The 14,135-nt window shown below is 49.0% G+C and overlaps 1 protein-coding gene across 9 annotated transcripts in view; it reads right to left on the bottom strand.

Moving 5' to 3' along the window:
• The window catches only part of CDH23 (cadherin related 23), a 416,105-nt gene that overhangs the window by 25,905 nt on the left and 376,065 nt on the right, over window positions 1–14,135 (bottom strand). For all 9 annotated transcript variants that reach the window (XM_058696615.1, XM_058696614.1, XM_058696613.1 and 6 more), the window contains 5 exons: window positions 5,798–6,019; window positions 5,370–5,489; window positions 4,550–4,730; window positions 1,231–1,364; window positions 476–685 (listed from right to left, as the gene is read on the bottom strand). In XM_058696615.1, coding sequence (XP_058552598.1) covers window positions 476–685; window positions 1,231–1,364; window positions 4,550–4,730; window positions 5,370–5,489; window positions 5,798–6,019 — 867 coding nt within the window. The remainder of the gene's footprint in view (window positions 1–475; window positions 686–1,230; window positions 1,365–4,549; window positions 4,731–5,369; window positions 5,490–5,797; window positions 6,020–14,135) is intronic.

The following is a 14,135-nucleotide window of genomic DNA, read 5'->3' as shown; positions in this document are numbered from 1 at the left end:
ACTGCTTCACCCGCGGCTCCAGGAATAGCTGTGAATTCTCTCCCTAAATCGCCAGAGATACGGTCTAGAAGGCCATAACGGGCTGGCAGGGTCTTGCCAGAGCAAAAGAGTGATTCCCTGATGCCCAGGTCTTGCTGTCTCAAAGGGTGGGTCCCCTGAGGGTCCCGTGGTGCTCAAGCTGGTAGGTAATACTCCAAGAGGACGACGGGGACTTGCTGGTGCATCTTGGTAATGAACCAAGAGGAACTCAGGCTCTGGCCCCACCTCTGCACATGCCAAGCCTTGGGGATGACAGGGACCCCAGAGATGGCTTAGCTGGAAATCCAAGATTCCATACCACCCAGAGACGCCCATGTCCCAGCACAGGGCAGAAGCCTGGGGAGGAGATTGAACCAGAAGCAGCCCAGATAGCGGAGCAGAAAAGCCTCCAGGGCAGGGTCCTCTTTTCCCAGAGGAACCCCGGGGGCCTCCCTACCGTGGCATTGATGGCGAAGGCCCGCTCTCGGTTGCCTGCAGTGATGTTGAAGGTGAGGAGGGCGTTGCACCCGCTGTCAGCGTCACTGGCCAGGATGTGGGCGACGAAGCTGGAGACGGGGCTATTCTCACTGATGGTGATGTTCATGGGCAGATTCAGCAGCACGGGGTCATTGTCATTGATGTCCAGCACGCGAATCCCCACCAGCATCTGGGGCACGTTGGGGAAGAGGAGGAAGTGGTGCAGGATGAGGAGAAAAGGGGGCATGGCGGGGAGGGAGAAGAGAGAAGGAAGAGAAGGTCGTGTTAGACATGGTGGCGGAGGCGGAAGGGGTGGGTGAGATGGGGCAGGAGAGTAAGGGCCATGGTAATTGACAAAGGAAAGGTACAGGTGGTCGCGGAGAAGGGAGAAGACGAGGAAAATGGCAACAAAAAAGGCAAAAGGATGAAAGTGAGGATAAGAAGCAAGCAGGATGGGCGAAGGGGCAGAGACGGGGCAGAGGGCCGGGTGGCGATGGCAGAGCGACAGATGCGGAGGCCGGGCTGTCGGGGTGGGCAGAGCTCTGAATGGCCACGGCCGCCAGGCCCCAGTGAGCCCCAAGAGGCATTGGCAAATCCGGTGGGGGCCCTGAGGGTCTGGACTGGCTCCCGGTCAGCCTGTGGCCTCTGGGTACAGGGTGGGCATTTATAGAAATCTCTATGGACAGTGAAGGGGTCAGTGAGGGGAAGCCAATGGAATGGGGCCCCAAGACTCACCGTGGAGCTAAGTGGAGGCACCCCTCTGTCGCGGGCACAGATGGTCAGGTTGTAAAAGGCAATGGTCTCCCGATCCAGCTCCACATCCTTCCGGACACGCAGCACCCCCTCCACAGGAGAGATCACAAACTCGCCTGGGTGTTGCCCAAGGGAGGTGGAGTTAGCTGGGAATGGCCAAGAGCTGTGGAAAGCCCAGGCCTCTCCCTCCTTTCTCCAGTGAGCCTTCCTCAGCGGGGGTGGGGGATAGCTGGGCTGGGTCCTCCTGTGCCCCCTGCTTCCGATCCACAGGGAACCTCGCTTGGGCTGGCCAGGGCGGGAGCAAGGGGGACAGAGAACGGCTAGGGGTGCAGGTGCTCACGGGCCCGCTTATAGCCCAACGTGCCTGAGAGGCCAGGCTGGTTTCTTTCCCTGGGCCCCGTGCAGGGCAGGGACTGACCCTGAGTAAGAGGGTTGTGTTGAAAAAGTGGGGCCCCTTTCTACACAAGCACCCTCTAACCACCACTGACCCAAATCATTATTGATCAGAAACTGATTAGCGAGGGTCTCGGGTACTTTGTAACGTGCAATGTCTTCCAGATGCCGTGTCTTGGAAAACCGGATATTGGGGACCGAAGGAACGCCTTGCTAGGGGTGAGGCACCGAGGCAGGACAGAGCGGGAGGGACTGAGGGCACGGAAGCCCCCAGCTGCTCTCCCTACAGCCCTGGTATCGAGCCACAGCTGGTGTGCTGTGTGTGGTGTGCAGAACACAGGGTTCTGCCAGGTCTGGGGCCACCCCGTGGCCTCTAGTCAGACCTGACTTCTTTTCTCTGATGTTCTGGAAAACCCTCAGCTGGCCCTTTGGCTTCCGTCCTTATTTTGGCTTGGCTGAGGGGGCAGATGTCTGAGAGGGTCTACAGCAAGAACCTCAGATCCTCAGGCTGATGTGGAAGGGACCTCAGAGACCACTGAGTGTCGTTTGGAAAATGAACTGAGAGTCCAGAGATGTGTGACGACTTTTCTAAGCTCCCATAGCAGTTCTCGCCAGAACCAGTATTCAAATCCAGGACTCTGGGTCTCAGCCCGCTGCATCCTGGGACGGTGGGTGGTCTTTCCCGACACCACCATCAGAGTGGATCAGGGCAGGAGGTTTGGGAGGGAGGCGTGAGGACGGAGAGCGGTTGGAGGGGAAGGGCGGAGGGGAGCAGGTGGGAGCCCAGGTGGACAGAAGCAGGGCAGGGAAGGCGATGGAGAAGATGGGCAGAGGCGAGCATGAGGAAGGGGGGCTGCCTCTGTGCCCACCCCCGGGAACTGGGGACAGAGAGAAAGCTACTTCCTTTCACTTTCCCTTTGACACCTGGGGGAAAAGGCCCAGAGCGGGGCACTGACTTGCTCTGGAAACACAGAGCACAGGGGCATGGCGAGGGTGAAGGCCCAAACGCCCAGCCATTCCCTCTCCCCACTCTTTCCACCCAAACTCACCACCCCTGCCTCTCTGACTGCAGTAACAGCCCTCTGTGGCCCACCTGCAGTCTCACAGGCCGCCCCCTCCTAGAGAAGTGGAAACTGGTTGGAGCCGGATTTCCTGAGCCTGATATTCCAAGGGCTCACGAGAACTGGGGATTCCCTTTCTAGGGGTTTCCCAGCCCTGTCTCAGCCCCTTGACCATGTGCGAACAGATGGCCTCCTGCCCGCTCTCCAAAGCCAGCTGCCCTCTTGAAGGAAGGAAAGCGATCCTGAGAACTCGGGGCGGTGGTGGGGGCAGGTCTAAGGCTCTGGGGGACTGGGCCCAGGCTAGACCTCCATGAGATCAGCTCGAGGAATGAAGATCAGGGAGGTGGGCGGGCCAAGGGCCCCCACACTACAAATTATCCTCAGTGGCTTGGCCCCAGGGAACTTCCTGCCATTCTACTCCTTCCGGAGATAGGGGTTAAAAGCAGAGACTTTCCGGGGCGCCTGGGTGGCTCGGTCAGTTGGGCGTCCGACTTCAGCTCAGGTCATGATCTCACAGTTCGTGAGTTCGAGCCCCGCGTCGGGGCTCTGTGCCGACAGCTCGGAGCCTGGAGCCTGCTTCAAAATTCTATGTCTCCCTCTCTCTCTGCTCCTCCCCTGCTCATGCTCTGTCTCTCTCTCTCCTTCAAAAATAAATAAAAACATAAAAAAAAAAAAAAAAAAAGCAGAGACTTTCCATCTGCATCCTGACTTCACTACTTTGTGCCCTTGGGCATGGTTACTGGGCCCTGCCTCGATGTCCTCATATGGAAAATGGGCCAATAAAGAGGTGCACTTGCAGGGGTGAGCTGGGGCTAGACAAGGCCGGGTCCGCCTCGTGTGTGCTGAATCCGTGGCAGGTCTTGGTATCATTAGGGGGACGCCGAAAGGAAGGCCAGGCAGTCCTCTGAAGGAAGTGGGGGCTTTCAGGGAGGATGAGGGTGTATGAAGGGTCTGAGGAACGGGCTTGACTGACAGCTGCAGGTCCCACATCCACCTTCAGGTCCTGAATCAGTGATGGTCATTGCCTGTGTCTTCCAACTGGAACGCATGCTCTAGAAGGGCGGGGATTTGGGTCTCTTTTGTACCATACTGTATCCTCAGCACTTGGCATATGATTGGCATATGGTAGGTGCTCAATAAATATTTGTTGCGTCATCAGTTAAAAATCAGGATGTTTCACAAAGATTTGGATTTCTCGCTTTTCTTTTGAAAATGGGAAGACCTGGCCTGTCTGGGCCTGCATTTTGACATGGCCACGCTGGCAGGAGCTGAGCTGCAGGCTGTTACAGCCCCCGCTACTCCCTACTGTCTTGCCTAGACCCCTTCTCCCATGTATGTCTCCCGCCTGACACCAGCAGGCATTTAAATTTGGAATTCCTACTCTATGGAAACGAGTGGAAACTGACTTGAGGAACCTCTCTGGCCAGGGCAAGCCCTGCTCTTCACCCCAGGACAACCACTGAGGTAGCTGTGAAGGCTCTTCATGGTAACAAGATGCACAGAAAAATCTGGGTGCTGAATGCATCTAGGGGGTCCTGATGGTTTGGGGCAAGGATATTCATCCTCCCTCTGTGCTGGAGTTATTTCTCTGGGTATGACACAGGGGCATTTTCTATCTGATTCTCAAAGGGGTCTCTGACCCTCCAAGGCTACCAGTCTCTGTTCCCGGATTTCAGAATGTTCTCACATATCCCGATGAAGAAGGGGTGGGGAGAAGAGTATTTCCACCATCTGATGGGTGGGGGAAACTGAGGCCCAGAGAGAGCAAGGCCACGGCTCCTAAGTAAGGTGGGGGGAGAGGCCCCCGGATTGTGCCGCCCTCCACGCCTGGCTCAGGCCCCACTCACCCAGAGGGTCTCCGTCCACGATGCTGTATTCCACCTGCCCGTTGGGGCCCGAGTCCTGGTCATGGGCCAGGAAGGTCCACACTCGGGGTCCCGGCTGGCCCTCGGTGACGTCAAATGGCCCCTCGTAGTCTCGGGGGAAGGTGGGCACATTGTCATTGATGTCGTTCACGTTCACAAGCACCTGAGATGGTGGATAAACTTAGCTGGGGCTGCATCCCAGCCAGCCCTGTGCTGAGCTCAGTTCTCTCATCTGTGAAGTGGGTCTGATAACCCTGTCTCATCGGGTTGATGCCAAAATCCTCAGGGATCGTGGATGGGGGAAGGCCTTTTAAGCTATGTCTGTGGATGAGTTACTATCATTGTTAAAGCCTTTATATGGGCTTCATCATCACATTATTAATAGTTACACTCCAACCTTTATTTATTGCTGCACTGTGGTCATTCCCCATGGTCTCATCTGTCCCTCCCACACCCTGACAGTTTTTATTATCTCCCTTTTATGGAGGAGTGAAGCGAAGCTCAGGGAGGTTAACTGACTCGCCCAGCGTCACACAGCTAGGAAGTGGAGAGCAGGGGTAGGAGCTTCTGTTGGTTTGGCCAGAGTTTGCGCTCTTCCCACGAAGGGGAGGAAGGCAGGTGTCACGATCTGTCTGATAGATGCGGCCACACAGAGAAGTTCAGTAAGATCCTCAGTCACACATCAAGTTCGGCTCGGTTGCCAAGACCAGGATAGGGCTCTTGGATTTAGGTGTTTCTCCCGGACAATCTTTCTGGGCCCTGTCCTCCCCAAGTTGAGGCTCTGTCCCACCCACCCACCCACCGTGGTGGTAGAGGTGAGGCGATGAGATAAGATGGGGCACTGGTCCGTGGCAGTGACCATCAGAGTATAGCGGCCATGGCTAATCTCATAGTCCAGCTCCTTGGCAGCACTGATGATGCCCTGGGGGGATAAGAGAGGGGACAGGGTGGATCAATGGATGGTGGATCTGGGGCACCCCAGGGACCAGCTTCCTCATGCGGTCCCCTCAGACCACCCCAGGAGGCATGTTCTGACATCCCAGCCAGGATGGGGAACCTTGTTGCCATCCCACCCAAGCTTGCCTCCTTCTGCATTGGATGCCCCCCCCGCCAAGTTTCCTCCAGACTCCCATCTTTGCTCTGCTCCCATCTCCCATGATGTCGCTAAGGTCCCTTCTAACCCCTTTAGCCAGCTGAACCTCCTCCTAAACCCCGCCATCAGCTGCTGACCGTGTGTCTGTCGATACAGAAGGTGTTGATGATGTTGCCTGCGACAATGGCGTAGTTGACTGTGCCATTGGGCCCCTCATCCAGGTCTAGTGCCTGGATGGTGATGAGGCTAGCATTGATTGTGTCTGGGCCCTCGTCCAGTAAGATCTCGTAGTGGGGCTGCTGGAACACAGGTGCATTATCGTTCTCATCCACGATGGTCACGTACACGTGAGTGGTGGCCTGTGGAGAAGAATATGGTCAGGTTCCTCGCTCAGTTGGGTAAGACGGTTTGACCAGTGGAGCCAGCTGGATATTCTCCTAGGCTGGGATCACTTGGCATGATACAATATGGTGAGAGAAAGAGAGAAGGATGAGAGGGTGGAAAGTCACAGGCTGGTAGAGGAGGAAATCACAGAGGCTACCAAAAGCCGAGCTAGGTAACTGTTTAGGTCCAAGATGGCACTTACATCACTGCTCCTTTGTCTATGCCCATGACAGACATCACTAATCAATTGTGGCACTGCTGAGATGCAACCTCATAATCCTTGTCAGCACAGCGATCTAGTGATTCAAACTGACATATGAGATGAATCCCAGTAACCAATCCCCTAGCCCACAGCTTTGTTTGGGCCAGGGCCTTACTGATCCTGGGCTTCCTGCTAGATCACGAAAGTTAAGAATGTGATGTTCTCAGCCCAATACAATATTAAAATTCACCCACTGTTCACATAAATGGAAGATACCTAATTTCAGCATGTTTAAGAAGGAAGACATTGGGTTTGGGGCAATTAAATTGGCAGAACTTGTTGAACCATGAAAAAGAAAGCTCACAGAATATGACTTCACTGTAAGAGCATTTTCTGCAATATGCTGTCCTGTAATTGGCCATTTCTGGCTGATGCTTGGTCTAATAAGACCACACAAAATATCTAGCCAGCTGGAACTCAGTGATCAGCACTCAAGAAACAGAGAGAAATTATTGATGTGGCACTTTACAAGCAGAGTACATAAATGGGAGAAAGAAATTAGCCACGTGCTGGTATTCTCTGTTCCTTGCACTGCCCCCCTTCCTTTTTCTGCTTCCCCACCTGGGAGGATGTTCCCTGTGGACTGTTTCATCTGGGCTCCTTTGCCATGTAGCTTCCAGAGGGGTTTTAGAAACAGGAAGTCCTGGAAAAAGCCAGGAGGAGGGAAGAAAGAGAGGTGAGGGCATTTCTTCCACACTCCTTCCTCTCCTCGCTGCAGTTCTGCCAGTGGCTGTGTTTTTCCAGCTGGGTGGCCCTCCTTCCATGGCTCTAGCTCTCCCTGGGCTCATGTCACCTCACCTCCTCTCATTGTCCTTCTGGATGCATGGGTGGTAGCCGCTTCCTGCAGTTGCTGGTCTATGGGTGCTTCACCAGCCCTCTGTATATAGTCCCCCCTTAAACTTGCTTCAGAGGAGCCCTAAGTGTGCCATCTGTTTCCCGCCAGGACCCTAAGACAAACCATAATCAGTGACTAATAGAAGATAATAAGGTTATAATAATGCAAAAATGCCTGGGTAGAGAGACTATGACTAGGCCATTGCCAAGGCCAGAGAATAGAAAGCAGGTGATACAAAAAGCTGGATGGAGACAGCTTGTGTACATCTTTTTTTCTGGGTCTTTGAAACCTACCTTGGGTGGCTCTGGAAACCCCTGTGGGGAGACCGACAGAGAGCAGTAGACCTACAGCCGAGAAGATTGTCACTGCCTCTGAGGAGGCAATGGGTCCACTGAGCTGCGGCTATGGATCTGGGAGAGGTGGGGGTCATGTGGTTGCTAAAACTGTTTCCCAAGCAGGTAGGGTTGGCAACCTTGAGATAGAGCTCTGTGACCTTGGGCATACCACATCTCCTCTCTAGACTTTTTCTGTTAATAAAGAACCTGATTTTATATCTAAAGTCCCTTCTAGTTCAAGCATTCTGGCGTTCTGGTGTGCTGTCATAAGTCATGTGGAATAAATCCCACTATCAGGGAAGCATTCATCTGGGTCTTAGAGTCTCAGTGAATCTTTTTATTTTTGTTATTTTTTAAAATTTATTTTAGAGAGAGAGAGACAGAGCGTGAGCGGGGGAGGGGCAGAGGGAAAGGGAGACACAGAATCCGAAGCAGGCCCCAGGCTCTGAGCTGTCAGCACAGAGCCTGACACGGGTCTGGAAATCACGAACTTGGGAGATCATGACCTGAGCCGAAGTCGGACGCTTAACTGACTGAACCACCCAGGAGCCCCTATTTTATTTTTATCATTATTATTTTTAAAATTTATTTGTGAGAGAGAGAGAGGGAGAGAGAGAGACATACAGAGCATGAATGGGGGAGGGGTGGAGAGAACGTCAGCTCAGAGGCTGACGCGGGGCTCAAACCCAGAAATGGGGAGATAATGACCTGAGCTGAAGTTGGACGTTCAACCAACTGAGCCACCCAGGCACCCCTCGATGAATCTTTATTAAAACAGTAATCACACACAGAGGGGAAATGCATTATTTTAACATTTCTCAAACTTTTCTACCAGAGTGGAGAGGGCACTTGCACAGACTTTGAGGTATACTCTGAAGTGTCTGTCTTAAGAAGGAAATACCTTCAAAGGGGTGCCTGGGTGGCTCAGTCAGTTAAGTGTCCGACTTGGGCTCAGGTCACGATCTCACGGTTTGTGAGTTCGACTGTGCTGACAGCTCAGAGCCTGGAGCTTGCTTCAGATTCTGTGTCTCCCTCTCTCTTTGCCCCTTCTCCGCTCACACTCTGCCTCTCTCTCTCAAAAAATAAAATAGAACATTAAAAAAAGAGAAGGAAATACCTTAACAATCTCTCATGTTACCTTTGAAAGCTCATACAGATTTTATAGTCTTCTCCATAATGTGTTTGTGTTAGTTTTCATTAACAATAGTGGTAGGGATTTATGTCCCCAACATAGAAACACCCAAATGTATAAAACAAATATTAACAGGGGCGCCTGGGTGGCTCAGTTGGTTAAGCGTCCGACTTCGGCTCAGTTCATGATCTCACGGTCCATGAGTTCGAGCCCCGCGTCGGGCTCTGTGCTTACAGCTCAGAGCCTGGAGCCTGCTTCAGATTCTGTCTCCCTCTCTGACCCTCCCCCATTCATGCCCTGTCTCTCTCTGTCTCAAAAATAAATAAACATTAAAAAAACCCAAATATTAACAGACATAAAGGGAGAAATGGGCAGTAATACAATACTAGCAGAAAACTTCAATACCCCACTTACATCAATGGATAGGTCATCCAGACAGAAAATCAATAAAGAAATATTGGCCTTAAACAACATATTAGACCAGATGGACTTCGTAGGTATATACAGAACATTTCACCCCAAAACTACAGAATACCATTCTTATCAAAAGCACATGGAACATTCTCTAGGATAGATCACATGTTAGGCCACAAAACAAGTCTCAGTGAATTCAAGAAGACTGAAATCATATCAAGTATTTTTTCTGACCACAGTGGCATGAAACTCGAAATCAAAAGAAGAAAATGTTAAAAAAAACACAAATACATAAAGGCTAATAAGCAAATGTTACCAAATGACCAATGGGTTAAAAAGAAATCAAAGAGAAAATAAATACCTTGAGATGAATGAAAATGGAAACACAACTTTTTAAAATCTAAGGGATAAAGCAAAAACAGTCCTAAGAGGAAAGTTCATAGTGATACAGATGTACCTCGGAAAACAAGAAAACATCCCAAATAAACAACTGAACTTTATACCTAAAGGGACTAGAAAAAGATCAATCAAAGCCCAAATTTAGTAAGAGGAAGAAATAAAGATCAGAGTGGCAATAAAATGAAGACTAAAAAAACAACAACAGCAAGATCAATGAAACGAAAAAACTAGAAACGTGCAACCTTTCAAGATTGAATCATGAAGTAGAAAATCTGAATAGACTGATTACAAGTAATAAAAATGAATCAGTAATTTTAAAACTCCCTCCAAACAAAAGTGCAGCACCAGACAGCTTTGCAGGTGAATTCTGCCAAATATTTAAAGAAGTGTTCGTAGTTATCCTTCTCAAATTATCCTAAAAAAATTGAAGAGGAAGGAATGCTTCCAAATTCCTTTTTTGAGGCCAGGAGTACCCTGATATCAAAACCAGGCAAACAGACCATGAGAAAAGAAAATGACAGGCCAATATACCTGATGAACATAGACGCCAAAATCCTCAATTAGCAAACCGAATTCAACAATACGTTAAAAGGATCACATACCACAATGAAGTGGCAATTATTCCAGGGATGTAAGAATGGTTCAACATCCACAGATCAATCAACCTGATATACTACATTAGCAAAATGAAGGATAAAAATCATATGAAAACCTCAATAGATGCAAAAAGAGCATCTGACAAAATTTAACATCTATTTATGATAAAAAATCATAACAAGGTTGTATAGAAGGAACATACTTCATCATAATAAAGGCTATATATGACAACCCCACGGCTAATATCAGTGGTGAAAAGCTGAAGGCTCTTTTCTTCTAAGGTCAGAAATAAGACAAGGATGTCCACTCTTACTGCTTTTATTCAACATATATTGGAAGTCTTAGCCACAGCAATTAGACAAGAAAAAGAAATAAAAGGCATCCAAACTGGGAATGGAAGAAGTAAAACTGTTACTATCTGCAGATGACATGATACTATATAGAGAAAACTCCAAAGACTCTACCAAAAAAACTATTAGAACTGAAAAATATATTCAGAAAAGTCACAGGATACAAAATGAACATACATAAATTGTATACTAATAACAAGTTATCAGAAAGAGAAATTAAGAAAACAATGCCATTTACAATTACATCAAAAAATAATAAAATACATGGGAATAACTTTAACCAGAGTCAAAGACCTGTACTCTGAAAACTTTAAGACTGATGAAAGGAATTGAAGATGACATGAAAAAATGGAAAGAGGGGCGCCTGGGTGGTGCAGCTGGTTAAGTGTCTGACTTCAGGCAGGTCACGATCTCGCAGTCTGTGAGTTCAAGCCCCGCGTCAGGCTCTGGGCTGATGGCTCGGAGCCTGGAGCCTGTTTCCGATTCTGTGTCTCCCTCTCTCTCTGCCCCTCCCCCGTTCATGCTCTGTCTCTCTCTGTCCCAAAAATAAATAAAAAACGTTGAAAAAAAAATTAAAAAAAATAAAAAAAAAAAGAAAAAATGGAAAGACATACCATGCTCATGGATTGTAAGAATTAATATTGTTAAAATGTCTGTACTACCCAAAGCACTCTACAGATTCAATGTGATCCCTATCAAAATACCAAAGGCATTTTTCACAGAACTAGAAGAATCCTAAAACTTGTATGAAACCACAAAGACCCCAAATAGCCAAAGCAATCTGGAGAAAAAAGAACAAAGCTGGAGGTATCATCCCCAAGGTTTCAAACTATACTACAAAGCTATAGTCCTCATAATAATGTGGTACTGACATAAAAACAGACACAGAGATCAACAGAATAAAACAGAGAGTCCAGGAAAAAAAACCCATGCATATATGGTCAATTAATCTATAACAAAGAAGGCAAGAGTATACAGTGGGGGCAACTGGGTGGCTCAGTTGGTTAAGCTTCTGACTTCAGGTCAGGTCATGATCTCATGGTTGGTGAGTTTTAGCCTTGCATCAGGCTCTGTGCTGACAGTGCAGAGCCTGCTTGGGATTCTCTCTCTCTCCCTCTCTCTCTGCCCCTCCCCCACATGCTCACTCACTCGCTCTCTCAAAATAAATAAATAAACTTTAAAAAAGAATATACAATGGGAAGAAATTTAAAATGGATTAAAGACTTTAATCCATAAAATACGGCCTGAAACCATAAAATTCCTAGAAGAAAACATAGGCAGTGAGCTCTTTGATATAAGAGCAACACTTTTTTTCTTTTTAAAATATGTTTATTTATTTTGAGACAGAAAGAAAGAGAGTGAGAGTGAGGAAGGGGTGGAGAGAGAGGGAGAGAGAGAATCCCGAGCAGGCTCTGTGCTGTCAGTGTGGAGCCTGAGGTGGGGCTCAATCTCATGAACTGTGAGATCATGACCTGAGCAGAAATCAAGAGGCAGCCACTTAACTGACTGAGCCACCCAGGTGCCTCTCTCTCTCTCTCTCTCTCTTTCCTTCTTTCCTTCCTTCCTTCCTTCCTTCCTTCCTTCCTTCCTTCCTTCCTTCCTTCCTTCATCTCTCTTTCTTTCTTTCCCCTCTCTTTCTTTTAAATGTTTACTTAGCAATTTTTATTTTTTTTGGCTCAGTCTCTTCAGACAAGGGCAACAAAAGCTAAAATAAACAAACGAGACTATATCAAACTAAAAAGCTTTTCATGCAAACCATCATCAAAACGAAAAGACAACTACCGAATGGGACAAGATAATTGCAAATCATATACCCAGTAAGGGGTTAATATCTAAAATGTATAAAGAACTTACACTACTTAGCAAAACAAATAACCTGATTAAAAAATGGACAGAGGGCCTGCATAGACATTTTTCCAAAGAAGACATACAAATGGCCAACAGGCACATGAAAAGATGCTCAACATCACTCATCATCAGGGAAATGCAAATCGAAACCACGATGAGATATCACTTCCCGCCTGTCAGAGTGGTTAAAATCAAAAACACAAACAGCAAGTGTTGGTGAGGATATAGAGAGAAAGGCAAGCTTGTGCGCTGTTGGGAATGTAAACTGTGGAAAATGGTATGGAAGTTCCTTTAAAAGTTAAAAACAGAACTTCCGTATGATCCAGTAATTGCACTCCTGGGTGTTGATCCAAAAAATACAAAAACACAAATTCAAAGGGATCCATGCACTCCTATGTGAGCAGCAGCATTGTTCTACAATGGCCAAATTATGGAAGCAGCCCAGTGCCCATCAACAGATGAATGGATAAAGAGAGATGTGGTCTATAGACACAATGGAATATTACTCAGCCACAAAAAAGAATGAAATCTTGCCATTGTGAAGACATGGATAGACCTAGAGAATATTATGCTCAGTGAAAGGTGGTAGAGAAAGAAAAATACAGTAGGATTTCATTTATATGTAGAATAAAAAAACCACAAATGAACAAACAAAACAAAACAGCAACAGACTTATAGATACAGGAGACAAACGGCTGGTTACCAGAGCAGCAAGGGGGGGGCGGGGGCAGGTGAAACAGGTGAAGGGGATGAAGGGGTACAAACTTCCACTTATAAAATAAATAAGCCATGGGGATGAAAAGTACAGCAGGGGGAACACAGTCGATAATATCCTAACAACGCTGTATGGTGACAGATGGTAACTAGACTTATCATGGGGATCATTCCATAATGTATAAAACACTGAATCACTACGATAGACACTTGAAATGAATACAATATCGTAGGTCCATTATGTCAATAAAGGGTGTGTGCCTCAAGCATTTGAGAAAAGGTGACCGTCTAGAGAAGCCACCGTGTTCACTTCTTGGCTCTGCATGGTCCTGGATGCAGCCGCGAGCACGCGTCACTGGCCAGGAGCCAGCATGGAGCCCTCCTGAGACCCCCGAGATGCCAGCGGGAGCCCAGGAGTGCCCCCTTGCAGGGAAGGGGCTGCATTCCAGCCTCACTGATGGGAGCGGCAGTGCTGACATTTCCCACTTCCCCAGGATCCCAGAAGGAGGTCTAGCCATCACGCAGGCTGCAGGGGCTGGGAGAGGGGGCTGCCCCACACAGCCCCTTCTCTCTGTGACCGGGCCTGAACCTAGGAGGAAAAGGTGGGTGAGGAGGAAGTCAGTGACCCAAAGGCCCTCTCAGCTGAGTCCTTCCTGCCCTGGCATTGAGGCAACAGTGCTTGAGGTTTCTGGACTGTGCCCACACCTTGAGCAATGCCTCTGTATCTCACTCTGATGCAAGCCCAGGAGGCTCACTAGTGGACCTTGTGGGGGCAGGGGAGTGGAGGACAGTGCCACTGGGCCCTGCTCAGGTGTCCTAGCTCACTGGGGGAGGGGTTTCCCTCCCACTAATCCCAGGCTCTCTTTATCCACCTTCTAGACTCAGGGGCAGCAGGAGTCTGGTCAAGGGCGGTCTGGGTGAGGCCAGGCCAGGTGCTCTAGGGTCTCACCCTTCAGTGAACCCACCTCACCTCTGTCAGAGGCTGGCCAGGGTGGGAAGAGGGCCCAGGATCTACCTGATTTCAATCGGCTTTCTACCCGCTGTGGGTGGAAGAACTCACACTCTGCCAACAGAAAAGGCCCTGGGCTATCTCCCCAAGTGGGGTCACAAGGTCAGGATCATGATAAAGGCCCCCGTTCTGTCCTGGCAGTCTCTGGGGCTCCCATCTCAGGGGGGGCCTGGGCCAGGGCAGTATCACGTAGCAG

This window comes from Neofelis nebulosa, chromosome 13 (genome assembly GCF_028018385.1).
Source record: "Neofelis nebulosa isolate mNeoNeb1 chromosome 13, mNeoNeb1.pri, whole genome shotgun sequence".
NCBI classification, from domain to species: Eukaryota; Metazoa; Chordata; class Mammalia; order Carnivora; family Felidae; genus Neofelis; species Neofelis nebulosa.
Note: the sequence above shows the minus strand (reverse complement) of the source record. Positions and strands in the feature narration are given on the sequence as shown.